At 47.5% G+C, this 23836-nt stretch overlaps 1 protein-coding gene across 3 annotated transcripts in view; it reads left to right on the top strand.

Annotated features, from left to right (window-relative positions):
* The window catches only part of DNAJC13 (DnaJ heat shock protein family (Hsp40) member C13), a 2820731-nt gene that overhangs the window by 1913942 nt on the left and 882953 nt on the right, over positions 1-23836 (top strand). For all 3 annotated transcript variants that reach the window (XM_069648714.1, XM_069648713.1, XM_069648715.1), the window contains one exon: positions 18602-18717. In XM_069648714.1, coding sequence (XP_069504815.1) covers positions 18602-18717 — 116 coding nt within the window. The remainder of the gene's footprint in view (positions 1-18601; positions 18718-23836) is intronic.

The raw sequence follows: 23836 nt of genomic DNA, 5'->3' as shown, positions 1-23836 counted from the left end.
ACCTTTTCGTCCTAGGGGACAGCAATGGAGGGGAGGTTCCTTTTGATATTACTCATACTTTAGTAGATCGAGAGGAGCTGCTAGTCAAAGGGGCCACCGTAGGAGTGCAAGGTACTCGAGGTGCCAAGGCCGCTCGGGCAGTTGCCTCTTTACCCTCCGGCAATGCCGCAGCCACTTCAGCTCAGGCATGAGGCCATGTCCCATGGTTCGCCGGTTGGGGGAAGGCTGGCGCAGCATCTTGTAGAATGGCGTGCCATTACTTCCGATGCATGGGTTCTGGAGATCATAGCCCACGGCTACTGTCTTCCTTTCCGGCAGAGGCCTCGCGACAATCCACCAGGGAATCTCTCTTTAAAGAGTCCGGATCCGCTCCTTGCGCAGGAAATACAAGCCCTGCTGGAGAAAGGTGCCTGTAGCGGAGAGGAACAAGGGATGGTATTCCCCTTATTTTTTGATTTCGAAGAAAGACAGGGGATTGAGACCCATCATGGACTTAAGTGGTTTGAACAAGCTCCTCAGGAAGGACAAGTTCAAGATGGTTACTCTTCCTCACGTCCTCCAGGCCCTTCAACTTCAGGACTGGTTGGTGTCTCTCGACCTCAAGGACGCTTACTTTCATGTGCCGATCCATCCCAAGCACAATAAGTACCTGAGGTGTGCGGTTGGCGACTCGCACTTTCAGTTTCGGGTCCTGCCGTTCGCATTGACCTCAGCCCGAGGGTTTCCACCAAGCTCATGGTGGTGGTGGCAGCGTATCTCAGGAAAGGGGGGATTCACGTCTACCCCTACCTGGACGATTGGCTGATCAGGGCGTGCTCTCCGGAGCAAGTCTGGATCATCTGTCCGTCACCTGCCACTCCCTTCACAGGCTGGATTTCTCTCTCAATTTAAAGAAGTCCCACTTGACGCCAACACAGCAGCTCCAGTACATCGTAGCAGTGCTCGACACATCCCCGGGGCAGTGTTTTCTTCCCCAGGTGAGGGCTCATCACATTCAGCAGATGGTGCACAAGTTTCAACTTGGCCAGAGTCTCCCGGCGTTCGAGTTCTTGAGGTTGCTCGGCCTCATGGCATCCTGCATTCTTCTGGTTCCGGAGGCTCGACTGCGGATGAGATCTTTGCAGTGGGCTCTCAAGATGCAATGGTCACAGTCCTCCGGCAGGATGTTGGACCCTGTTCAGGTGCCGCCCTTGGTCGTCCAGGACCTTCTGTGGTGGGCCGTCGAAGGCAATCTGATGAAGGGGGCTCCATTTTGACTTCTCTGGCCGGAGGTGACGATCGTGACGGACGCATCCCTCACGGGATGGGGCGCTCATGCCAACGAGCTGACAGTCAGCGGTCGTTGGTCTCTGTTGGAGTCCAGACTCCATATCAATTTGTTGGAGCTGAGGGCCGTCAGGTTAGCCCTGAAGGCTTTTCTGCCGACTGTGCGAGGAAAGAATGTCCTGATTCTGACGGACAACACAGTGGCCATGCACTACCTCAACAAAAAGGGGGGTGAGGGGCAGGGTCACTTCCTCTGTGCAGAGAGGCGATGCAGCTCTGGTTCTGGGCCATCCAGCAGGGGAAATTTCGATCTCGGCAGTTCATCTGGCCCGAGACTAAAACGAGACGGCGGACGCTCTGAGCAGGCAGAGTTCGATCTCTCATGAGTGGGAGTTGGCTCAGGAGATTCTCCTTAAGATCTTCGCCCTTTGGGGAACCCCTCAAGTGGATCTCTTCGCCTCCAGTGTCAACCGGAAGTGCGAAAGGTTCTGCTCGTGGGAATTTCCTCCTAGAGGAGCCTTAGGAGACGCGTCGTGGTGGAGTGGTCCTTCCCACTGCTGTACGCGTTTCCTCCAGTCCCCGTCATCCCGCAAGTGCTGCAGAGGTTACGGAGGTTGGGTTCCTGGATGATCCTCATTGCTCCGGCATGGGCCCGGAAGACGTGGTACCCGGACCGGACCTTCTCGACTTGTCCATCTGCCCTCCACGTCGTCTTCCCTACCAAGACGATGCCCTCTCATGGAAGGGGGGTAAGGTTCTCCATCCAGAGGTCAGATCCCTAACCTTCATCCTTCGCTTCTGAAAGGTTGAGGTATAAGGATTGGGACCTCCCTGAAGACGTGATGGAGATGTTGCTTTCGGCCAGACGGCCGGCAACAAAGTCCCTGTACCGTTGCCGCTGGAGAAAGTTCTGCGACTGGTGCACGGTACAGAATGTGGGTCCTTTTTCATGTGACATTCCTGTGGTTCTGTCTTTTTTGCTTTCCTTGGCCCACAAGGGCCTGCAAGTGGGTACCATTAAAGGTTACCTGGCGGCGCTGTCTATCTTTAAGCGCTCGTCTGAAGAGTGTTCTTATTTTAAAATCCCCTTAATTTCTCAGTTCCTGAAAGGGCTCACTAATGTGTTCCCTGCGTCACCTTTCCAGGTACCCGGTTGGGATTTGAACCTTGTTCTCAAGTTTCTAATGGGTGCTCCCTTTGAGCCTTTGCACTCTTGTCCTTTGAGACTGTTAACTCTTAAAACTGTATTTTTAGTGTGAGTGAGTGAGTTGCAGGTACTTTCTGTTAAGCCTTCACTGTTTGTTTGTTTATTTATTTAGTATGGCGCACAAAACCCAGGGGTAACAGGGCGCAACAGAGAACAGGAAGGTAAGATTACATAAAAACTTGGTTACAGGATAAGGCATACATGAATAAGAGGCATAACATTATATTGCGTTGGCTGTACATATATATATATAGAAAATAGATAGCTTAAATATTTACATATTTGATGCTGTGCATAGCGGCTGTCAGGTTGGATTGGGGGCGTAGTCATGTGGGCAGGCTTAGTCAAAGCAATCATTGGACCGTAACCAGGTGAGGGTGTTTCTCCTGAAGCAGTAATAGGATTGGTCTGTCCTAATGTTGGGTGGGAGGGCATTCCAGTGTTGGGCTGCCAAGACAGGGAAACTACTGCCACCGGTTTTCTTTTGTTTGAATTTGGGTACCTGCAGGCAGTGGGAGTTAATGGATCTGGTGGGGCGGGTGGAGGTTTTTTTTGCTATTCTGGCTGCTAGATAGGGGGGGCTGCATTATTTAAACATTTGAAAGTGAGTGATGCTGTTTTGAGAGAGATGCGGTCAGAGATTTTGAGCCATTTGTTTTCTCTCCTTTTGTTGGATATGTGTTCCTTGGATGGTAGGTTAAGGGCTGTTCTGAGTGCGTTGTTTTGTAGTGTCTGTAGTTTGTTGATTATGCATTTGTTGGCTCCTAGGTACATGACATTACAATAGTCGAGTCTGGATAGTATTAGGGCATTGGCGATGATGATGCAGCTAGCTTGGGTGAGGAAGGCTCTGCTTGCCCTGATCAGCTTGCATGTGTAGGCGGTATAAGATGCTAGTGAGTTGGCTTGTTTTTTTAGTGACATGGTTGTGTCAAGGTAAAAGCCTAACGTTTTCACTGTTTTGGCCACTGTGATGGTATTGCCATCAATGTTGAAGGCCTTATAGTTGGGGCTGAGTTTTTTTATATTGGTGTTAGATCCGAGGAGCAGGATTTCAGTTTTCTCATCATTCAGGCATAAGCCGTGTGTGGCCATCCATGCTTGAATGATGAGGTAAATTTTGTTTACCAGGGCCGTATCTGAGTAGAAGTTGCCTGAAAGGGGTATGAGGATCTGGGTGTCATCTGCATAGTTTGTGTAGGAAACACCCAGTCTGTCCAACTTGTCAAATAGGGGCTTGGTAAAGGTGGGGTGGGAGAGACGCAGGAGCCCTGGGGTACCCCGCAGGTTATTTTGATGGAGTCTGCTGAGGCTAGAGTGGAGAAGACCCCTCATAGTTCGATTGTCCAAGAATGATTGGATCCAGGCTATGGCCTCTTTCGAGAAGTGGGCAGCTGAGGCCAGGTGTTTGCACAGGACTGCGTGATCCACGAGGTCGAACGGTGCCGACGGGTCGAGGAGGAGTAGCATGGCGGTGTTCCCTTTGTCGTTGATCTGGGATTTAAGATCGATTAGGGCTGTCTGTGCCATGCTGTGGTCTGAAGCCCGATTGACGAGCGCCTAGTAGTTTGTGAGTTTCAAGATATTGCTGAATTTGCAGGTATGCTACTCTGTCTATTATCTTTAATAGGAACGGCACCGTGGTGATGGGCCTGTAATTGGTGGGAATAGCAGGGTCTAGGGTTTTCTTCTTGAGGAGAGGCAGGACCCAAGATTCTTTGAGGTTACTTGGTATGGTGTTGGAGGAGAAGGATGCGTTGATCAGTTTAGTTATAAAAGGGGCTAGGTCCCTGGCCGCATCCTTGATTATCTGAGGGGGGCAGTTGTTGCCTTTGCAGTTTGATGGTTTAAGAGAGGCTATAACTCTTTCTGTTTCTGGGATAGATATTTTGGTGAATCTGAAGGGATTCGGGCCTAGTGGGTTAGTTGCTTTAGCTTGGTTGCTGGGAGGTGCTTCGTTGGTGGTGAGGGAGTCTTTTTTTTGTGCAATTTTGGTTTGGAGAGTTTTGATTTTGTTGGTAAGGGCGTTTTGGACGCTGGTGCACCATACTTTGTCCTTGATTATGTTGTCTGGTGGGGGTATGGGGGATTCTAGTTCCCTTAGTATGGCAAATAGTTCCCTGGTGTTGGAGCTAGATTTTTCGATTCTTTCGTTGAAGAAGTTCTTTTTAGTGAGAAGGATTTCTTTTTTGTATTTGGTCGCAAAGAGTTTAAGTAGTGATTTGTTCTCTTCTGTGGGGGAGTTGCGCCATTGCGTTTCTAGTTTCCTTTTGCGCAATCTGAGTTCTTTCAGATGGGGGGTGAACCAGGCGTTCAGGTGGGCTTTCTGTTTGCTCTTTTGCAGTTTAAGAGGGGCGATGATGTCTAGTCCTTTCTTCATGGCATTATTGTAGACATTCTGGATTTAAGTTGTCGGGAAGAGCATTGAGGGTAGGTAGTAGTAGTGGTAGGAGGTTGTCGGGGGTTATGTTTTTTTTGGCTCTAGTGGGCAGTGGTGGTGACATGATTTTTTCTTTGATGACTTCTTTATTGAGTGATAGTGTGAAGTCAATGAGGTGGTGGTCTGTCCGGTGTTGGGGAGATGTTTTGGTGATGAGGGTGTCACAGTTCAGGGTGGCAATCCAGTCCAAGCTCCTATCTTTGTTGTGGGTAGGGGTAAGCACTCTTTGGATTAGGCCGTGTTCCTCTAGCATATTGGCTATAGCTTGTGCTGATTTGTCATCAGGGTCATTTAGCCCTAGGTTCAGGTCGCCTAGCAGTAATATTTGGGAGGTGTCTTTTGTGTTGTTGGCTAGGATGCTGGATAGGTCTGTTTCGAATGAGCCAATGGGGGCAGGTGGCTTGTATATTGGATAAATGGTTAGGGTGCGGCATTTAGAGATGGGCAGTTTGGCTGTGAGTAGCTCGCAGGATTTTAGAGATGCATGAGGCAGTGGTCTAAGCTCAAGGTTTGTTTTGGCTATGATGGCTAGGCCTCCTCCTCTGTTGTTGGGCCTGTCCATTCTGATTATTTGGTAGTTGTCTGGGATGGCTATTGAAAGTGCTGGGCCTGCTGCTTCGTGCAGCCATGATTCGGTGATTGCTAGGAGGTCGAGGTTGTTTGTGGATAAGGTGTCTGCTATTTCTGTGGCATGGGCTATTAGCGATTGTTAAGCAGAAACCTGTGCAGTTCCCTCTGGGACCACTGCAAAAGATTTAAGATTACAGGTGTTGGCAGTAAACCCACTTGGTAGCAGTCTGTACCACACAGATTCACTGTGGTAGCTGTGGCTGAGCAGTCAGACTTCCCTCAAGAAGAGTTAGGCAGTATATAGAGGATACAGGATAGGTACAGAGGCACAGTAGTACAAGCAAACACTGACCAGAGCTACGTGTAAAAGTATATACTTATTTATTTTAAAGGCACACTCATAAATTACACTAGCACAGAAAAAGGTAAGTAAGTCAAAACACAGTCACTATTACTTATATGTACATCCCTAGTCATTTGTTGGACACGTCTAAGTTAACACCACTTATTTCCAAACAGAGGTGAGCGCTTAAAATCAGATGGCACCCCAACAAGTTATTAGAAAAGGGAGGGAAAAAGCAGAAGTAATGAAAGCAGCAAGGTAAAACACTTTTCACATAAGGTTAGAAAAGGCAGTCAATTGTGGAACAAGGAGAATTGGTTCGTGGCCCGCTTTAGAGAGAGCCAGGCGAAAATATGCCCAAGATCACACAATGTCACAAGTCTTTGCAGGTGAGTAGAAAAGATTTTACTGAATTTAGAAAAAGTTTAGTTATGGTGTCCCAGGCTTACCCAGGTTCGAGAGCCGAGGGCTAAATCTACCCCGTACAATCGGTGGCAAGGGAAGCCGGGCGGAACACAGTACCTTTAAAAGTGGGAAGGATCCTCCAGCGGTGGTAGTTGTTCCTGGTAGTGGGTGCAAGTCGCAGCGTCGTCCAGAGGAAGAGGTGATCTCGACGTGGAGGAAAGCTGAAGGTCGTTGCACTACCAGGGATGAGACCAGCCGTGGAGTTTTCCGGTCACAAAGGATTTTACCCCTCTTTCGCGGTTGAGGTAAAAAGTGGTATCCCGGTTGCCGGAGTGCTTGGCACAGGCAAGGCGGCCACGAGATGCTTCGGGACGGCAAAAAGAAGGCAGCAACTGGTTGTCCCCACCAGTTAAGGGAAGGAGACTCTCCGGCGGGAGATCTCCTCTGTCGTCGGAAAAAGTGGTGAGACGGTTCCGCAGGGCTCCACCGGTGGTGTCGTCTTGGCAGGTCGGCTCGGCTTCTCCCTCTTCGGCTTCCTAGGTCCTGTGGCGACTTCTGAAGAACCAGTCCCAAAAACCCTGCTTTTATGCAGCAAACCCCCTTTCATACAGCCTAGCTGTCACTCAAACATGCTAAGTGGTGAGCGGGGTGGCTCACCACTTGGGCCAATCACACCAGAGTGCGACATGAGTTGGCAAGGCAACTCAGTCCAGGGTGCCTAAACCCCCTCCCACACCCCCTGTGGTACCCAGACAGAATGGCACCACTGTGGAGGGCTTTTGTGCAGAAGCCCGCCAAAAGTGGAACAAAGGCTCGACTCGGGTTCAGGGTTACTGAAGTGAACCTAGACGCCATTTTGGCGGCGAGTTCTGCCAAAAAATCCCAACCAGTGAATTTATATTAAATAAATAAACCGGCGGTATCTTTAACATTGCACCAAAAAGTGGTGCATTAAAAACAATGGGAATTCCCATTGGGAAATATTCCGTTGGAATATTTCCGTGGTATCCACTGCCACCAGCCAGAACTCGGCGAGGGGGGACGGGACAGTACCCCCTCGACAACAGACCCAGGGGCAATCTAATTGCCCCTACCAGTACTTCCACAGTAAGATGGTTTGTACTGGTTAAGTTCCTAAGTTAAGACTAGTAAAGTCAATGGTGACTTTACAGACCCAGGGAGACAGTAGTCAGTCCCAGGGTGCGGAGTCTATGTTTGGGGGTCTCTATGACACCCCTGTGTTACTGCACTGAGGGTGCTGTGTAACACACATTCAAAAACCAATGATAGCCTATGGGGAAAAAAATACCCCCTAGCCCATAAGCACATAGCAAGTCACAGAAACACTCTCAAGTCATGTCCAAGAGTGAGGGTAAAAGAGTCTCACTCTTGGCAGGAGAAAAAATAAACCCCAAAAATCCAGCAAAGCTGCTGGGGGACTCACTAGGTTAGGAAATTCAGCCTAAACAGAGAATTCTCCCTAACACTCGCCCCCCCCCCAGACTAAGGGACAGGAGGATTTAATCCACTCCTGGATGAACCTCATACCTCTAGTCGATGACATACATCCCAGAGAGTCCATCAGCATTTTGATGGTGACACCCTGACCTGTGCTCAATGGTGAAATCAAACCCTTGGAGGCGGATTGACCATCTCAATAGTTTTGGATTTTCCCCTTTCATTTGCATTAACCATCTCAAGGGTTGGTGGTCAGTCTGTATGACAAAAGTAGAACCATACAAGTATGGCCTAAACTTCTTCAGTGCCCACACAATAGCAAAGCATTCTCTTTCGATTGTTGCCCACCTTGTTTCAGGATCCTTCAGTTTTCTACTGATGAAGCAAATGGGGTGTTCCCTACCCTTCTCATCCAGTTGGCTAAGAACTGCACCTATACCTACATTGGAAGCATCAGTTTGTACAATGAAAGTTTGGTGGTAGTCAGGAGCTCTGAGTACTGGAGCTTGGCAAAGAGCGTTCTTCAGGTTTTCAAAGGCCTGATTGCATTCCTCATTCCATTTGACCTTTTTAGGGAATTTTGGAGAGGAGATCACATTCAGAGGAGAAGCTATGGTCCCATAGTTCTCAATGAAATTCCTGTAGTACCCAGTGAGGCCTAAGAAGGCTCTCACCTGGGTCTGAGTAGTAGGTGTTGTCCAATTTTGCACAGCTTCAATCTTGCTGAGCAAAGGCCTTATTTCTCCACCTCCTACCTCATGTCCAAGGTAGACCACTTTACTCTGTCCAATTTGGCATTTGCTTGCCTTTATTGTCAGATTGGCCTGCTCAAGAGCCTGCAAAACATGTCCTAAGTGGGTCACATGTTCCTAACAGGAGTGGCTGACGACTGCAATGTCATCCAAGTATGCCATGCAGAAGTCTTCCATCCCAGCTAGAACTTGGTTCACCATCCTTTGGAATGTTGCAGGTGCATTTTTCAGTCCAAAAGGCATAACCTTGAATTGGTATAGGCCAACTGGGGTAGAAAATGCAGTTTTCTCCTTGGCATGGTCTGTCAGGGCTATTTGCCAATAGCCTGACGTAAGGTCGAGTGTGCTGAGGTACTTGGCTGCACCAAGTTTATCCACCAACTCATCTGTCCTTGGCAAAGGGTGGGCATCAGTCTTGGTGACTGCATTAAGAGCTCTATAGTCCACACAGAATCTCAACTCTTTGGATCCTGCCTTTGGTACTAACACCACTGGGCTAGACCATGGACTAGTAGAGGGCTCTATTACCCCGAGATCAAGCATCTTCTTGACCTCACCTTTGATGTGGGTTCTGACATGTTCTGACATCCTATATCCCCTGCTTTTGACTGGCAGGCAGTCACCAGTGAGTATCTCATGCTGTCCCCAAGGGGTCAAGCCTGGTGAAAGTGAGAACAGGGGGGCAAACTGATTTAACATCGCTTTGCACTCCTCCTGTTGCTCAGGGGTCAGATCTGAAGAGAGATTAACTCCTTCAACCTCTTTGTCCAAAGGTAAGCCTCTCAGGAGGTCAGGTAGAGCTCACTCTCCTCCTCCTATTCTGATGAAGCTAGAAGCAAGGCTCCTACTTCTGGTCTAGAGACATAGGCTTTGAGGCGGTTGGTGTGGAAGACTCGGGGAGCTTCCCTGGGTTTGCCCAGATCCACCAGATAGTTGACCTCTCCAAGTTTTCCCACAACCTTGAAGGGTCCCATCCATTTGTCTTGCAAGGCCCTCTGCCTTGTTGGAAGCGTAACTAGAACTAGCTGGTCTTGAGTAAACTCAACCATGTTAGCCTTCTGATCATGCCAATGTTTGATCAGAGCTTGGCCAGCTTTCAAGTTGTCACTTGCTTCTGCCATCATGTGTGACATTCTCCTTCGGAGACCTATCACATAGTCAGTCACTCTGACTGGCTTGGGGGAAGGAGCACTCTCCAACCCCTCCTTAATCAGGGCCAAGGGGCCTCTGACTGGATGGTCATAAAGAAGTTCAAAGGGAGAATAACCTACTCCCTCCTGAGGGACTTCCCTATAAGCAAATAGAAGGCATGGCAGTAGAAGGTCCCACTTCTTCTTAAGGGGTTCTTCTAAAGCACCTATCATGCTCTTCATAGTTCTGTTAAACCTTTCTACCAACCCGTTTGTCTGAGGGTGGTATGCGGTTGAGAACTTGTAGGTGACTCCGCAGGTTTTCCACATGGCTTTCATGTAGTTGGACATAAAATTTGACCCCCTGTCAGAGATCACCTCCTTAGGAAACCCAACCCTGGTAAAGATACCAAGGAGGGCCTTAGCCACAGCCTGAGCTGTAACAGTCCTCATAGGAATTGCCTCAGGGTACCTAGTAGCATGGTCTACTACAACAAGGATAAACCTGTTGCCTGAGGAGGTTGGAGGATCAAGGGGACCGACAATGTCAATCCCCTACCCTCTCAAATGGGACTCCCACAACTGGGAGAGGCACTAAAGGTGCCACATTCTTGGAACCAACCTTACCAGAAGTCTGGCAGGTATGGCAGCTCCTGCAATATCTATCTACTTCAGCCCCCATCTTTGGCCAATAAAAGTAGAGGGAGAGCCTTTCCTTGGTCTTCTTGAAACTCAAGTGACCAGCCAAAGGAATCTCGTGGGCTAGTTGCAAGAACTGTTGTCTGTTCTCTTGGGGCACTACCAGGCGTTGGTAGGCTCCAGGTTCAGATTCAGTTGGTTCACTGTAGAAGAGGCCATCTTCCCAGTGTAACCTACACTTCCCAGGCTCTTGCCCATCAGCCTGAGAAGCGGCCTGTTGGCGGAGACCCTCCAGAGTTGGACATTCTCTTTGTCCCTTACGAAAAGCTGTCCTGCTGGGTCCACCTTCTGCCAGTAAAGACTGCAGCTCAGGATGGTCAGCCGGGTGCAGGTCTCCAATAAGTTCTGGGCATCCTACTAGCTCTTCTTCAGAGTCTAGTTCAACCAGACAGGGTTGAACCTCCCTCTCAGCCTCAGCTGGAGGTGGAGTTACAGGTGTAACTTTGGACAACCTCAGGGAAGTCCTTGTTGGAAGCACTGGAGTGCTTGCTGTAGGCTTTTTCCTAGGAGTCTTGGGTTGCCCCTTTGCTCCTGATCTGGTAGTTACTGCAGTAAGTTGCTCCAGTGGGAGAGGAGTGATTTCTGTCATCATCTCCTGAGATAAACCTCGCAGGGTTTTCTCACTTGCAGGTTTGGTGAGCTCCTGTAACCTTTTACTAGGAGGTCTGGGGGTATGTGACACAACTCCAAGAGCTTTCAGGTCATTTCCCAACAGAACCCTTCCTGGCACTTCACATTGTATACTGACAGGTATCTTCACAGCCATATCATTACACTGGATGAGAACTGGTAACTGGGGACACATCTGCACAGGCCCTCCAGCTAACTTGGTGAGGCATTTGGGTGCCTTAGCAACATCCTCTGCCTTGAAAAATGATTCATCCACCACAGTTATGCTGGCCCCAGTGTCCCTGATGGCAGGAGTCTCCTGACCATTCACGTGGACACTGTCCTTATAATACTCTTTAGTATTATCTGGGATAGAATTATACACATCTAAATTCTGTTGTTCCCACAACCCCAGAGAGACTAAAGAAACACTGGCTGAGACTCCAGTGGGTTCATCAGCCAGTAGTAGAAAGCTTCCACTTGCCATAGTGACTTCCTCCTCTGGAGCGAAGGCTAAGGAGACAAGCTGGACCCCTGAAGGTTTACCCTTACATCTGGGATCTCCTTTCACATGGTCACTAGCCTTACAAACATAACAGGCCCCAAAGGTCCTTTGGAATGGAGGCTTGTTCTGACCTCCTTCTGGTTTAGCACCAGAAGGTATACTACTCTGCTGTGGTTTCCCGGGTGGCTTACCCTTATGGTTTGGTTTGGGGCCCTCTTTGGAATTAGAATTATTAGAATTCTCTTTGGAGTCTTTCTTAGGCTGTCTTCCCTCATCCTTCTTCTGAGTTACCCCAGAATCCTTGTGAGTAGCCCGGTTGGCAACCCACAAGTCAGCAGCCTTAGCTAGTTTCCTAGGATCTAATTCCCGTGAATCAGCCAAGTGCTGTCTGAGCTCAGGAGAGCAGGCATCATAAATTGACTCAATCATTACAAGATTCCTCATTCCTTCATAAGTGTTCACTTTGTAACCCTTAATCCATCCCTCTAAGTTTTTCAACCCTTCACACACCCAGGTAGCCCAAGGGGTACCATCATGCTTTTTGAGGCTCCTAAACCTCTTAAGATACTGGGAAGGGGTCTTCCCAAACCTAGCTATCAAAACTAGTTTCACACATTCATACTCTTTCCTATCCTCCTCCCCCAACTCCATTACCGCATCAGTTGCAACAGGGGGAAGCCTAGAGAACAACCAGGTGAGTAACTCATTACCTGTGATGTTCTGGAGCCCATGATTATACTCAAACATAGACAACCAATCCAACACATCCAACTTAGGCTCATACATACCAATCAATTCCTTAGGCATCCGGGGTCTTTTAGGACTGGAACTTCTAGAGGAGCCAGAGAGAGAAGCATTCTCAACAGACAATTTTTTCATTTCTATCTCATACTTGAGCTCCATTTCCCTTAGCCTTAGTTCTTTGTCAGTTTGAGCATTAAGTTTCTTGTACTCTAATTCAAGTTTCATTTTCTCCAGTTCAAAGTATTGAGGGTTAAATGTGGGACCTGGCAAAGGTCCAGTAGGTACAGCTGGTAGAGCAGACAGAGGCCTAGAGGGAACATCTACAACAGTTTCATCCTCCTCTTCTGGTTCTGACCCAAGATCATCAATACTTTGTTCAATATCAATATCATTGCTGCTCTCTACATTTGCTGGAGTGATAGGTTCATCTGAACCATCATCCAGACTTTGGTTTTCTAACAACCTTTCTATTAGCTCCATTTTCTTTCCTTTAGTCATGAGATTCTTATGCTTACAGAGAAGTCTTAGACAATCAGCAGTTTTTGTAGCAAGGGATTCTTGACTATAACTTTCCATAGTAGACAGGTTAGAAAATGACTTTCTTTCTTGTGCTTAAGCTTTGTGGTTAGTTGCACTAAGGTATCTCAAAAGTACACTAAAGTGTATACTCAATACAAATCCCACCGCTGCACACCAGTGTTGAGCAGAAACCTGTGCAGTTCCCTCTGGGACCACTGCAACAGATTTAAGATTACAGGTGTTGGCAGTAAACCCACTTGGTAGCAGTCTGTACCACACAGATTCACTGTGGTAGCTATGGCTGAGCAGTCAGACTTCCCTCAAGAAGAGTTAGGCAGTATATAGAGGATACAGGATAGGTACAGAGGCACAGTAGTACAAGCAAACACTGACCAGAGCTAGGTGTAAAAGTATATACTTATTTATTTTAAAGGCACACTCATAAATTACACTAGCACAGAAAAAGTTAAGTAAGTCAAAACACAGTCACTATTACTTATATGTACATCCCTAGTCATTTGTTGGACACGTCTAAGTTAACACCACTTATTTCCAAACAGAGGTGAGCGCTTAACGTCAGATGGCACTCCAACAAGTTATTAGAAAAGGGAGGGAAAAAGCAGAAGTAATGAAAGCAGCAAGGTAAAACACTTTTCACATAAGGTTAGAAAAGGCAGTCAATTGTGGAACAAGGAGAATTGGTTCGTGGCCCGCTTTAGAGAGAGCCAGGCGAAAATATGCCCAAGATCACACAATGTCACAAGTCTTTGCAGGTGAGTAGAAAAGGTTTTACTGAATTTAGAAAAAGTTTAGTTAGGGTGTCCCAGGCTTACCCAGGTTCGAGAGCCGAGGGCTAAATCTACCCCGTACAATCGGTGGCAAGGGCAGCCGGGCGGAACACGGTACCTTTAAAAGTGGGAAGGATCCTCCAGCGGTGGTAGTTGTTCCTGGTAGTGGGTGCAAGTCGCGGCGTCGTCCAGAGAAAGAGGTGACCTCGACGTGGAGGAAAGCTGAGGGTCGTTGCACTACCAGGGATGAGACCAGCCGTGGAGTTTTCCGGTCACAAAGGATTTTACCCCTCTTTCGCGGTTGAGGTAAAAAGTGGTATCCCGGTTGCCGGGGTGCTTGGCACAGGCAAGACGGCCACGAGATGCTTCGGGACGGCGAAAAGAAGGCAGCAACTGGTTGTCCCCACCAGTTAAGGGAAGGAGACTCTCCGGCGGGAGATCTCCTCTGTCGTCGGAAAAAGTGGTGAGACGGTTTCGCAGGGCTCCACCGGTGGTGTCGTCTTGGCAGGTCGGCTCAGCTTCTCCCTCTTCGGCTTCTTGGGTCCTGTGGCGACTTCTGAAGAACCAGTCCCAAAAACCCTGCTTTCATGAAGCAAACCCCCATTCATACAGCCTAGCTGTCACTCAAACATGCTAAGTGGCGAGCGGGGTGGCTCAGCACTTGGGCCAATCACACCAGAGTGCGACATGAGTTGGCAAGGCAACTCAGTCCAGGGTGCCTGAACCCCCTCCCACACCTCCTGTGGTACCCAGACAGAATGGCACCACTGTGGAGGGCTTCTGTGCAGAAGCCCGCCAAAAGTGGAACAAAGGCTCGACGCGGGTTCAGGGTTACTGAAGTGAACCTAGACGCCATTTTGGCGGCGAGTTCTGGCAAAAAATCCCAACCGGTGAATTTATATTAAATAAATAAACCGGCGGTATCTTTAACATTGCACCAAAAAGTGGTGCATTAAAAACAATGGGAATTCCCATTGGGAAATATTCCGGTGGAATATTTCCGTGGTATCCACTGCCACCAGCCAGAACTCGGCGAGGGGGGACGGGACAGTACCCCCTCGACAACAGACCCAGGGGCAATCTAATTGCCCCTACCAGTACTTCCACAGTAAGATGGTTTGTACTGGTTAAGTTCCTAAGTTAAGACTAGTAAAGTCAATGGTACTTTACAGACCCAGGGAGACAGTAGTCAGTCCCAGGGTGCGGAGTCTATGTTTGGGGGTCTCTATGACACCCCTGTGTTACTGCACTGATGGTGCTGTGTAACACACATTCAAAAACCAATGATAGCCTATGGGGAAAAAAATACCCCCTAGCCCATAAGCACATAGCAAGTCACAGAAACACTCTCAAGTCATGTCCAAGAGTGAGGGTAAAAGAGTCTCACTCTTGGCAGGAGAAAAAATAAACCCCAAAAATCCAGCAAAGCTGCTGGGGGGACTCACTAGGTTAGGAAATTCAGCCTAAACAGAGAATTCTCCCTAACAGCGATCTAGCATTGATTAAGACTCCGGATATAATGGCAGTGTTGGGGGTGTTTTGGGTTGTTATAGGTATACGTTTTGGTTTGCTGCTGTTGTGGCAGGCTGGGGTTTGGTTGGGGTGTTACGAGGTGGGTCTCTTGTTATGGTAGATGGGCTCGTAGAGGCGGGGTAGTCTGGCTCGTAGCCTGATGTTCCTTTCTGAGGTCAGACAAGGTGCTTTTTCAGCAGGGTACATAGTTGTGACAGCAGTGTAAGTGGCTATGTGTAATAGATGTATGAGGAGGTACAGTGGGGTGGCTATTTGGCTCTTGCCTAGGTGCATTGTTCAATTTTTGATTGGGGGTAATCACAATGTTGTGGTGCGACTATAATATGGCAGGGCTGTTCTGGCTGCAGTAATAGTGGGGGGGTGCAGCGACTAGTATTAGGTAGGGTCTGGCGGTTACTGTGGCAGCCGAAATAGTGATCTGGTGCCAGTTAGTGTAGGGTAATATCAGGTCAGGCACAGCAGTTGGTAGTTGATGAGCTGGCAGAGACACTCTAAGATCTAAACAATGAGGATACTGGCCTGCTGATGCTAAAATGGCAAGGCAGCTAAATTCGATTTTGGTGCATGGCAAGGCAGCTAAATTCGATTTTGGTGCAAGTTTACAAAAACACTAAACATTGAGGAAACTGGCCTGCTGAGGCTAAAATGGCAAGGCAGCTAAATTCGATTTTGGTGCAAGTTTACAAAAACACTAAACATTGAGGAAACTGGCCTGCTGAGGCTAAAATGGCAAGGCAGCTTAATTCGGTTTTGGTGCAAGTTTCAAAAACAGTAAACATTGAGGAAACTGGCCTGCTGAGGCTAAAATGGCAAGGCAGCTAAATTCGATTTTGGTGCAAGTTTACAAAAACACTAAACATTGAGGAAACTGGCCTGCGCCTGCTGAGGCTAAAATGGCAAGGCAGCTAAATTCGATTTTGGTGCAAGTTTACAAAAACACTAAACATTGAGGAAACTGGCCTGCTGAGGATAAAATGGCAAGGCAGCTAAATTCGATTTTGGTGCAAGTTTACAAAAACACTAAACAATAAGGAAACTTGGCCTGCTGAGGCTAAAATAGCAAGGCAGCTAAATTCGATGTTGGTGCAAGTTTACAAAAACACTAAACATTGAGGAAACTGGCCTGCTGAGGCTAAAATGGCAAGGCAGATTTTGGTGCAAGTTTACAAAAACACTCTAGCTAGGTTGTGCTCAGTGCAAGCATCTGGTAATGTTGTCACATTACTTAGGTCAGAAGGAGGGCTGATAGATCTGTGAGTAGGGTATTCTATGCTGGTGCAGGGTTATGGGCACAAATATACTGTCTGTAGTTGGCTAGCAGAAGGCTGCTAATCCATGCAGGAGGCAGGGACGTACAGTAGAGTACCGGCAAGTAAGTGAACCATAAGGCAAGCTATGTGTAGGTGTCCGAGCCAGGTTTAAGCAGGCAGTGGTATGTGGGTGTTCCAGTGTAATAACTTAGGCTGGCATGTGGGTACAGTTTAATGACAACAGGATGCGGTATACATCTTGATAATAATAATAGTTAGCGTGGTACAGTCCAGGCTGTGCATGCAGGTGGGCTTAGTGGCGAGCAAGGTTAAGACAACATACACAATTATGCAGTACCTTAGGGTGTGAGGCCACAGTGTTCATGTAGTCCCTTTTGAATAATCCTTGTGTGGGTAATTCAGCTTGCAGAGTAACCGGCCGACGGCTGGGAAGGCGTGGACAGGCAGGGACAGGATAGTAAGCCTTTGTGCAGGCCTTGGTGCAGACCCGGCTACGCCTCCCGACTTGCAGATTGGCTTCTAATAAGGCAGCTGAGCCAATTAGGCAGGGTGGCAGCCTGGAGGTGCTTGTTGCAGGAAATGGGTCGGCTGATGGTGTCGGTCGGCCATCTTGGAATGGCGGCAGCAGGGTAACGAAATATGGGGATGATTCAAATCCAGCAAGATAATGCTGGGTGGCGAGCGTTGTGGATCAAAAGGGAGAAATCTTGCGGTTTGTCATGCAGTGCGCATTAAAGAGGCGCTTTTATTTCGAATTGCAGCAAATTCTTGGTGGATGAGGGTGAGCCACTGGCTTACCTCTGTAAGTGGGGAGAAGCTCCTACTTCTCACCCATGGGGCGATGCACTGCTCCAGCAGTGTTTGGGGGCTCCTGTTCCCTCGGTGCCTGATGGATCACAGGCAGGGACAGGATAGTAAGCCTTTGTGCAGGCCTTGGAGCCGAGGCCGGCTACGCCTCCCGGCTTGCGGATTGGCTTCTAATAAGGCAGCTGAGCCAATTAGGCAGGGCGGCAGCCTGGAGCTGCTTGTTGCAGGAAATGGGTCGGCTGATGGTGTCGGTCTTACCTTAATTTCCTCCAACCCCCTTGAAGTTAATCCTTCCCCCTCAGTACTAAGTTATTACCAGCATCGCCTGCAACCCAAAAACGGGCTATTTTAGGAGCTGCTTTTATTGTGACCTGGCACCTTCTTTGGGCTGGTCTTCAAGGCAAAAGGCTGTAGCTATGACTTTAGAGGAGTGCTCTACCGTGATATCCGCAGCATCTTCCTTCCTGCTGGGGTTGGGCTCAATGAGGCAGACTCTGAGCGGCAGGGTCGCTATTTTGGTCTTCCCTAGTATGCCCTGCCACTTCATGTCTGCGTACACCTCTCGACTCTTGTCTGCTTCTGGAAGGTTCTCTCATCCTGGATCAGCTGTTGGCCTTCTCCTTTTTTCGTTATCTTGATCTGCTTATAGTGCATTCCCTTGGAGAGTGATAGAGCTTTTTATATATCTTTCCTTCTTTTTCTGATTTGTTTTTTTTTTGTTGCTCCGAGATGATGAGGTGGATGCACTTTTTACCCTCTTAGGTTTGAGGAATCCAGTGGTCTGTCTTTCTGTGTTTCCCACGGTTTTATTTGCTCATGTCCCTAGAGCCCTCCAGTCTCTTTTGATGAGGAGTATGGTCTCATGGACCAGCCCAAACTTTCGTTCCGGAAAACAGGGGATTATGTAGTCCTCCCCTTTCGCTTCTATGGAGAATTCATTGGTGTCTTAGGTTGGGGAATTATTCCCTTGTTTTGTAAACTTCAGGGCCTTGGCTGGGCACTCTTACTGATACTTCCATGTATCACGAGTCACTTTATATCTACTCCAGGTTTCCCTTAGACTCAGTAGCGAATTCTGGGAGTGGTTGGGTTTTCTCCTATTCTTTCCCCCACTGACCTTGGAAATTGTGGTACTCTCTGCTGGAGCTGTGGCTACAATGTGAGCCATGTGACTGCCCCCTGCTGTGTATGAGGACTGGGTGCTGCTGTTGTGACCCACAGGGTTTTACGATCGAGCCACTAAGCACACTCAAATTCCAGCAGGGGGCCTGATCACAGACATCACTATATTTTGCTTGACTTAGTGAACTGTAAGAGTTCTTGGTATGCGTTTTAACTGAACGACGTGGAGATTGTACCAGGAAACCTTTGATTGCAATGTCTTGTCTGTTATAATTTGGCATTTTATTTATGTAAGGTTTCTGACTGGAATGTAATTTTTATACATTCATGTCTAGCAAGACTTGATGTTTGGTTTTTCAGCCTTATGTGAGCTTTAATACAGACTTGGGTAAGATTTAATACTGATAATACATATGTTATTTCTCTACTGCAGGTTAAACTGCTTAAAGACACTCTTGACTCATGGAAGAAGGAAGTAGAGAAGAAACCTCCTACCATGTCAATCGATGAAGCTTATGAAGTCCTCCATCTTCCAAAAGGCCAAGGACAGTAAGTTTTGATGCCTCTTGATTCATATCCAGTTGGTTTCCTTTCTGTAGAGTGTCTAATTGTTAAAGCAAATCTCATTCTGCATTAGTTATTTCCGTTAAACCATGGCCAAAATGAGAAAAGTTACGTCTGTTAGAGTACTCAGATCACATTGTGTTTGAACTATTCATAGGAAGTACAAGGTATTACTGTGAGTAGAGATTTCTCTAGAATACAGGGTTTGTTGATTACTTTATTTATGCAACACTTCAAACCATATTGCATCTTGGTCTTTAAGGATTCGCTACAGTTGAATTGATTTTTATTTTCTTCGAATATCAAATGTGCAGATTTCACAGATTTGATTATTTTGTTTCCTTTATTTTACTTTGTATATGGTTGAGGTGAAATTAAGATTGTTTAGGTGGTAAAACAGTTTTCATTCTTGATTGTGGTATTTTTAACTAGTTACACAAAACAAAAGATGCAGTTTATCTTCCTTTTAAGATTCAGCGGGCACAAAACACTAGAGCTACTTTTGTAGAGTGTTTCTTATGCATCTGCTCTGAGCAGTTCAGCTATCTGTTGGCAGACATATGTATCGTTACTCCCTATTGTGTGTGGACAATAGGGAGTAATCAACACAACCTCCCAGTATGGAGTAGGCCAGCGTCTGCTTCGGTTGACAGACCTTGCAAGGAAGCATAAATCTGGAACTGTACACTCCCATTTTCTATCTTCTCACCTGTCTGTTGATGGACTTGCAATCCAGGTAGCGACCAGGGTCACCAGAACTATAGCTTTCCCCTCAGTTCCCCCCCGATAGGGAATCTAAGCGGCTGGAAATGCATTGCGCACTTTGCTTCGATCCACCTGTTGTAAGTTGCTGAGGCTGTTGGTACGCACATACCCTTAGAATTTCAGTGTCTTTTTATCCAGTTTGTACGAGATGGAAAAGATATGCCAGGAAACATTCTAGAGGTGGGCCTGTATACCGCAGACTGTCTAGGGAGGTCCGTAGGCACATTTAATTTAATTCACAGGCCATCCTGTACTTGCACTGTCAATTTCACTCTGGATGAACAAAACAAACGCCAATGGATTGTATTCTCTTGGAGATTCCTCATCTGATGGATATCCTTTCCAGTGTTAGCTACTCATACTTTTCGACAAGGGGTGCAGTACTCCTCTTGACTCACCCGCACCACTCCTAGATTCCGGACATGACGTCGGCAGTACATATATTGCATTGTTGCACCCCCGTACGTCAATTCCTTTTTTGTGCGCGCTCAGCCTGCTGTTTCTGAACGGTTTTCTTCAGTGAGAATATTTTGCTGGAGACTACTGAAATACCGGAGCCGAACGTGGAACGGTGACGCTTCTAGCAAGGTAGCCCACGAAAGCGCTGATCAGTCTACAGGGACGTCATGGACACTTTCGAAGACTCAGAAGGGCAGGATCCTTCGGAAGGGGTTGAGACTAGTTGGTCCTACTAGTCCAAAAGCTGAAGCGCCGCTGAGGGGCTTTGGCGATCAGGCAGAGGAGCAGGGTTTCACCTGGCTGGCTACTGGAAGGGATGCTGGGCCACTTCAGGAGTAGTCTTCGATTCTTCAGCGGGCTGCTCTTCAAGGGATTCTTGGCTCGAACTATGATCTGAAGAATTGGCTACAGAGTTCCTCTTCTTATCCAAAATCTTCACCATTCAAACAACCAGTAGTTGTCCATTCAGGTACAACTACTTGTTTCACATCTGTCCAACGCCCAGACTTTCTGGCAGCAAACATGTGGAGTAGGACTAGACAGTCCCGCCGCTTCCCATCAAAAGCCAGCAGAAGCAGCAGCTTTCCTGAGCAATTGCAAGACCTTTTAAGGGATTTCCTTACCTGGCAAGGCAAGAAGGCGGCCAAACAATATGTCCAATAAAGCAAGCATAAATCACATGCCATCTTAGGTAAACGCAAATGTCCACACTAAAAATAATGCAAAAAATGTATCTTCTGCCACCACCAGCTTGCCTTTACGCACATATGGAAGTAACCAAATATCCCAAGTATTAAAAAAGCTAGGGTGATACAAAAGTATCCCCTTTGAACTGCACTGTAAGGTGCAATCTTTAAGTACCAGAATGTATTCATTTTTATTTATTGGGTATGTATAATGCACTGATACAGCAAAATGTGTTTCAAGGCGCAGCAAGACAAGGGGTGGGGTGGGCGAACAGGGATGAAAAACAAAAACGGTCCTTCTAGCCTTCGTGCAAGTGCGGACGAGGGGGGGAAGTGCCGTTCAGGGTGGAGGGCCCATGGGTTAAGCGAGGGCCAGGTGGACAAGTGCCAGGAGAATGCAGACAGTGCAGGGGAAAGAAGGTCCACACGCTAAGTGCGAGGGACAGGGCTGGAAGGGCTCAAGGGGTGCAGGCCCAGCCAGGCTAGGGGAGGGAGCCGGGAATGGCAAGGGGAGGTAGTGAGGGCGTGGGGGTGTCAGGTGAGACCAAGTGCAGGGGTAGACTGGTTGAGGAGGGCCTGGTGCCTTGCAAGAATCTGAAGGAACCAGGCAGCCAGTCAGAGGGAGGGGAAGAGGAAAGGAGGGAAGGGAAATGGAGTGTCTTGAGAAGCTTCAGGAACTTAAGGAGATCTGGCTCAAGTTTGATTGGGACAGGGAGGCCATTCCAATTGGAAAAGCATCTGATCTGTTGAGAGTTGGAGCTAGAAAACCAAAGGGCTCTAGCAGGGAGGTATTTAGGGTGAGAGAGTTGGATGTAGCAGGGTCCCAGTCCCCAGAAAGCCTTGTGGATGATGCAGAGGGTTTTCAACTTGATCCTCGCCGGCAACTGAGAGCCAGTGGAGAGATTTTAGGGCTGGAGAGATGCGGTCCCTGGGCTTGAAGCCAAGGATTAGTCCTGCAGTCCTATTCAAAAGTCTCAGAGTAACACTGATGCCGGACCTGAAAGGCCAGCAGTAATCAGTGCACGCAACAGCGTTCTTTATAAAGTTGGGGAACTACCCTGTAGAGGAGATCCCAAATAAAGCCTGCACTCCAGTCGCCCATTTTGAAGTACCAGGAACATACACACCGAAATATGTGACATATGATGAGCAAATAAACCAACAAAGAGCCGCAGTAGGGCTCTGCCCATTACCTATCTGAAGAACAATACCTATTGAAGTACCAATAACCAGACAACCATGGACAGTAAGGTACCCATTGAGAAAACCACCCTTCCAGCAAATTAAATTAAATGAAGATTGCTTAAGTACTGTCCAGAAAGAAACCAAAAAGTCCTTGATGGATGACGAATGGTGACGTCACGAGGGCCTGGACTAATGCACCCATAGAAGATATGACGACCCAAGGATGACACAGAGACGAAATGCCATGAATAAAGATATCGTGAAACTGAAAGAAGAGAACGTTGATGAAAGACAAGGGAGCTTAAACTGTAAGCAGGATGAAGATATTCAACCAGCTAACGCCTGTACATATGCTTGTAACCGCAAGAAAGCGAAGTAAACAGTGCAGCTTGCTATGCTAAGTAGAAGAATAGAGCGGCAAGCGCCATTGTACACAATCTACCTCAAAACGAAGCACGTTATAGAAGTGCTAGTCCACTTTGCACTAAAAGCAGAACAACCCAGGTTATTATAGGCCAAACGCAAGAAGATTCACATTGTAGCAAACACGAGGAAAGAAGGCTGAATCGAAACTCTGCAGAGGCAGCACGTGCCAGGGAAGCCACGGTCATATCAATAGAAGCTATGAACAGTAGTTACTTTTAATTGAAGCTAAGAACAGAATATCCTGCTTCTGAAGGATCGAGATAAGAAGGCGAAGGCAGGTGGTGGGTGAAACGAGAATCAAATGCACAAATTGAGAGAAATGAGGCAAATTCACGGTGTAGTAGCACATGACCATCTAAGCGAGAAGAGGCACGGGTTCTTACCTACGCTTGGCAGCCGCCCAGACAGAGATATCATAACTTTTCCTGACAGGAAGATACAGTTTCGAGGCCGACCACAGCCAACTAATTGACACATAGCCACTAAAGTAATGATGGATTGAGGGAAGGCCCGGTGAATCTTAGGGCACCCTGCACCTGGTTGACCGTTCTGCGTGCTGCCAAGTAAAGTGGAGATTTATGTATGGGGTTGAAGCCAACCCAATCAGAATCTAGGGTCCTTTAGATAGTAGAACCAATGGGACGTCATACTCCTAGTGACGTCGACTAGAGTAATCTTAGAAGGAAGGGCTTAGACGCCCACCTGATAGTGTTTATCCAATCCTCTTACTCCGTTAACATATACAGATATAGTACCTATAGTAAAGTTACCTTTTCCTAACCAATAGAATTGCAGGTTACCTTTTGAGTGTTACACGTCAATGATGACGAGTTTTGGGTATAAATGTTACTGTTTGTATAAAGTTTGTGGGAATTGAAGCGAGATGGACTATCGCATCACTGTTGACTTCCATGTTTCCCTGTTTTTTGTACTCATTAAACGGACTCCCCTTTGCCAAACCATTGAGTTGTCCTTATTGATTGGTGTTGGAGTAATAAATCTGCACTCCCATCCATCTCAAGGTGCAGCAATCTCGTCTTAAAGTACTTTGGAGCAAACCCAGACTCTATGGGCCGGCCGGGGGTCTCCCCAGTACACTTGGTAGCAAGATCGGATGGTTTATCGACTATTGATTATGGATTAAAATAAGACACCTATTGACCGTTGACATAAAGTAACTCTAGGTCCTCGGCAATATCACAAGTCCTTTACCATTCGGCTGAGTAAACCGTGAAGCTCCCCGTATACAGTGGTAGATAAAGAAGAGACTGCAGTCAGGGCCTGAAGGGTCCCGTGTTCCCCACACTTCCCTTCCCATTCCTACGGGCAGCTGAGTGGGCGAAAAGCCGAAGAAGGCGGTAACAAAGGCGGTGATCCCGAGAGTCTGAAGACGAACCATGCGAACGGTGAGTAAAAAATGAAGCAAAAAATGTCATGCTTTGGCAAATAGGGCATGCCTTAGAACAAGTAAAGGGAAAAGGTAACGGAGGGAGGAGGAAAAAAACAAAAATAGTCAGAAGTAGAGAAGACTGTATATATATGTGTGTAAATATATATATTTCTGAGGCTTGTGGAATCTGCTT

Source organism: Ambystoma mexicanum, chromosome 2q, assembly GCF_040938575.1.
Source record: "Ambystoma mexicanum isolate Mex_15411 chromosome 2q, UKY_AmexF1_1, whole genome shotgun sequence".
NCBI lineage: Eukaryota > Metazoa > Chordata > Amphibia > Caudata > Ambystomatidae > Ambystoma > Ambystoma mexicanum.
Note: the sequence above shows the minus strand (reverse complement) of the source record. Positions and strands in the feature narration are given on the sequence as shown.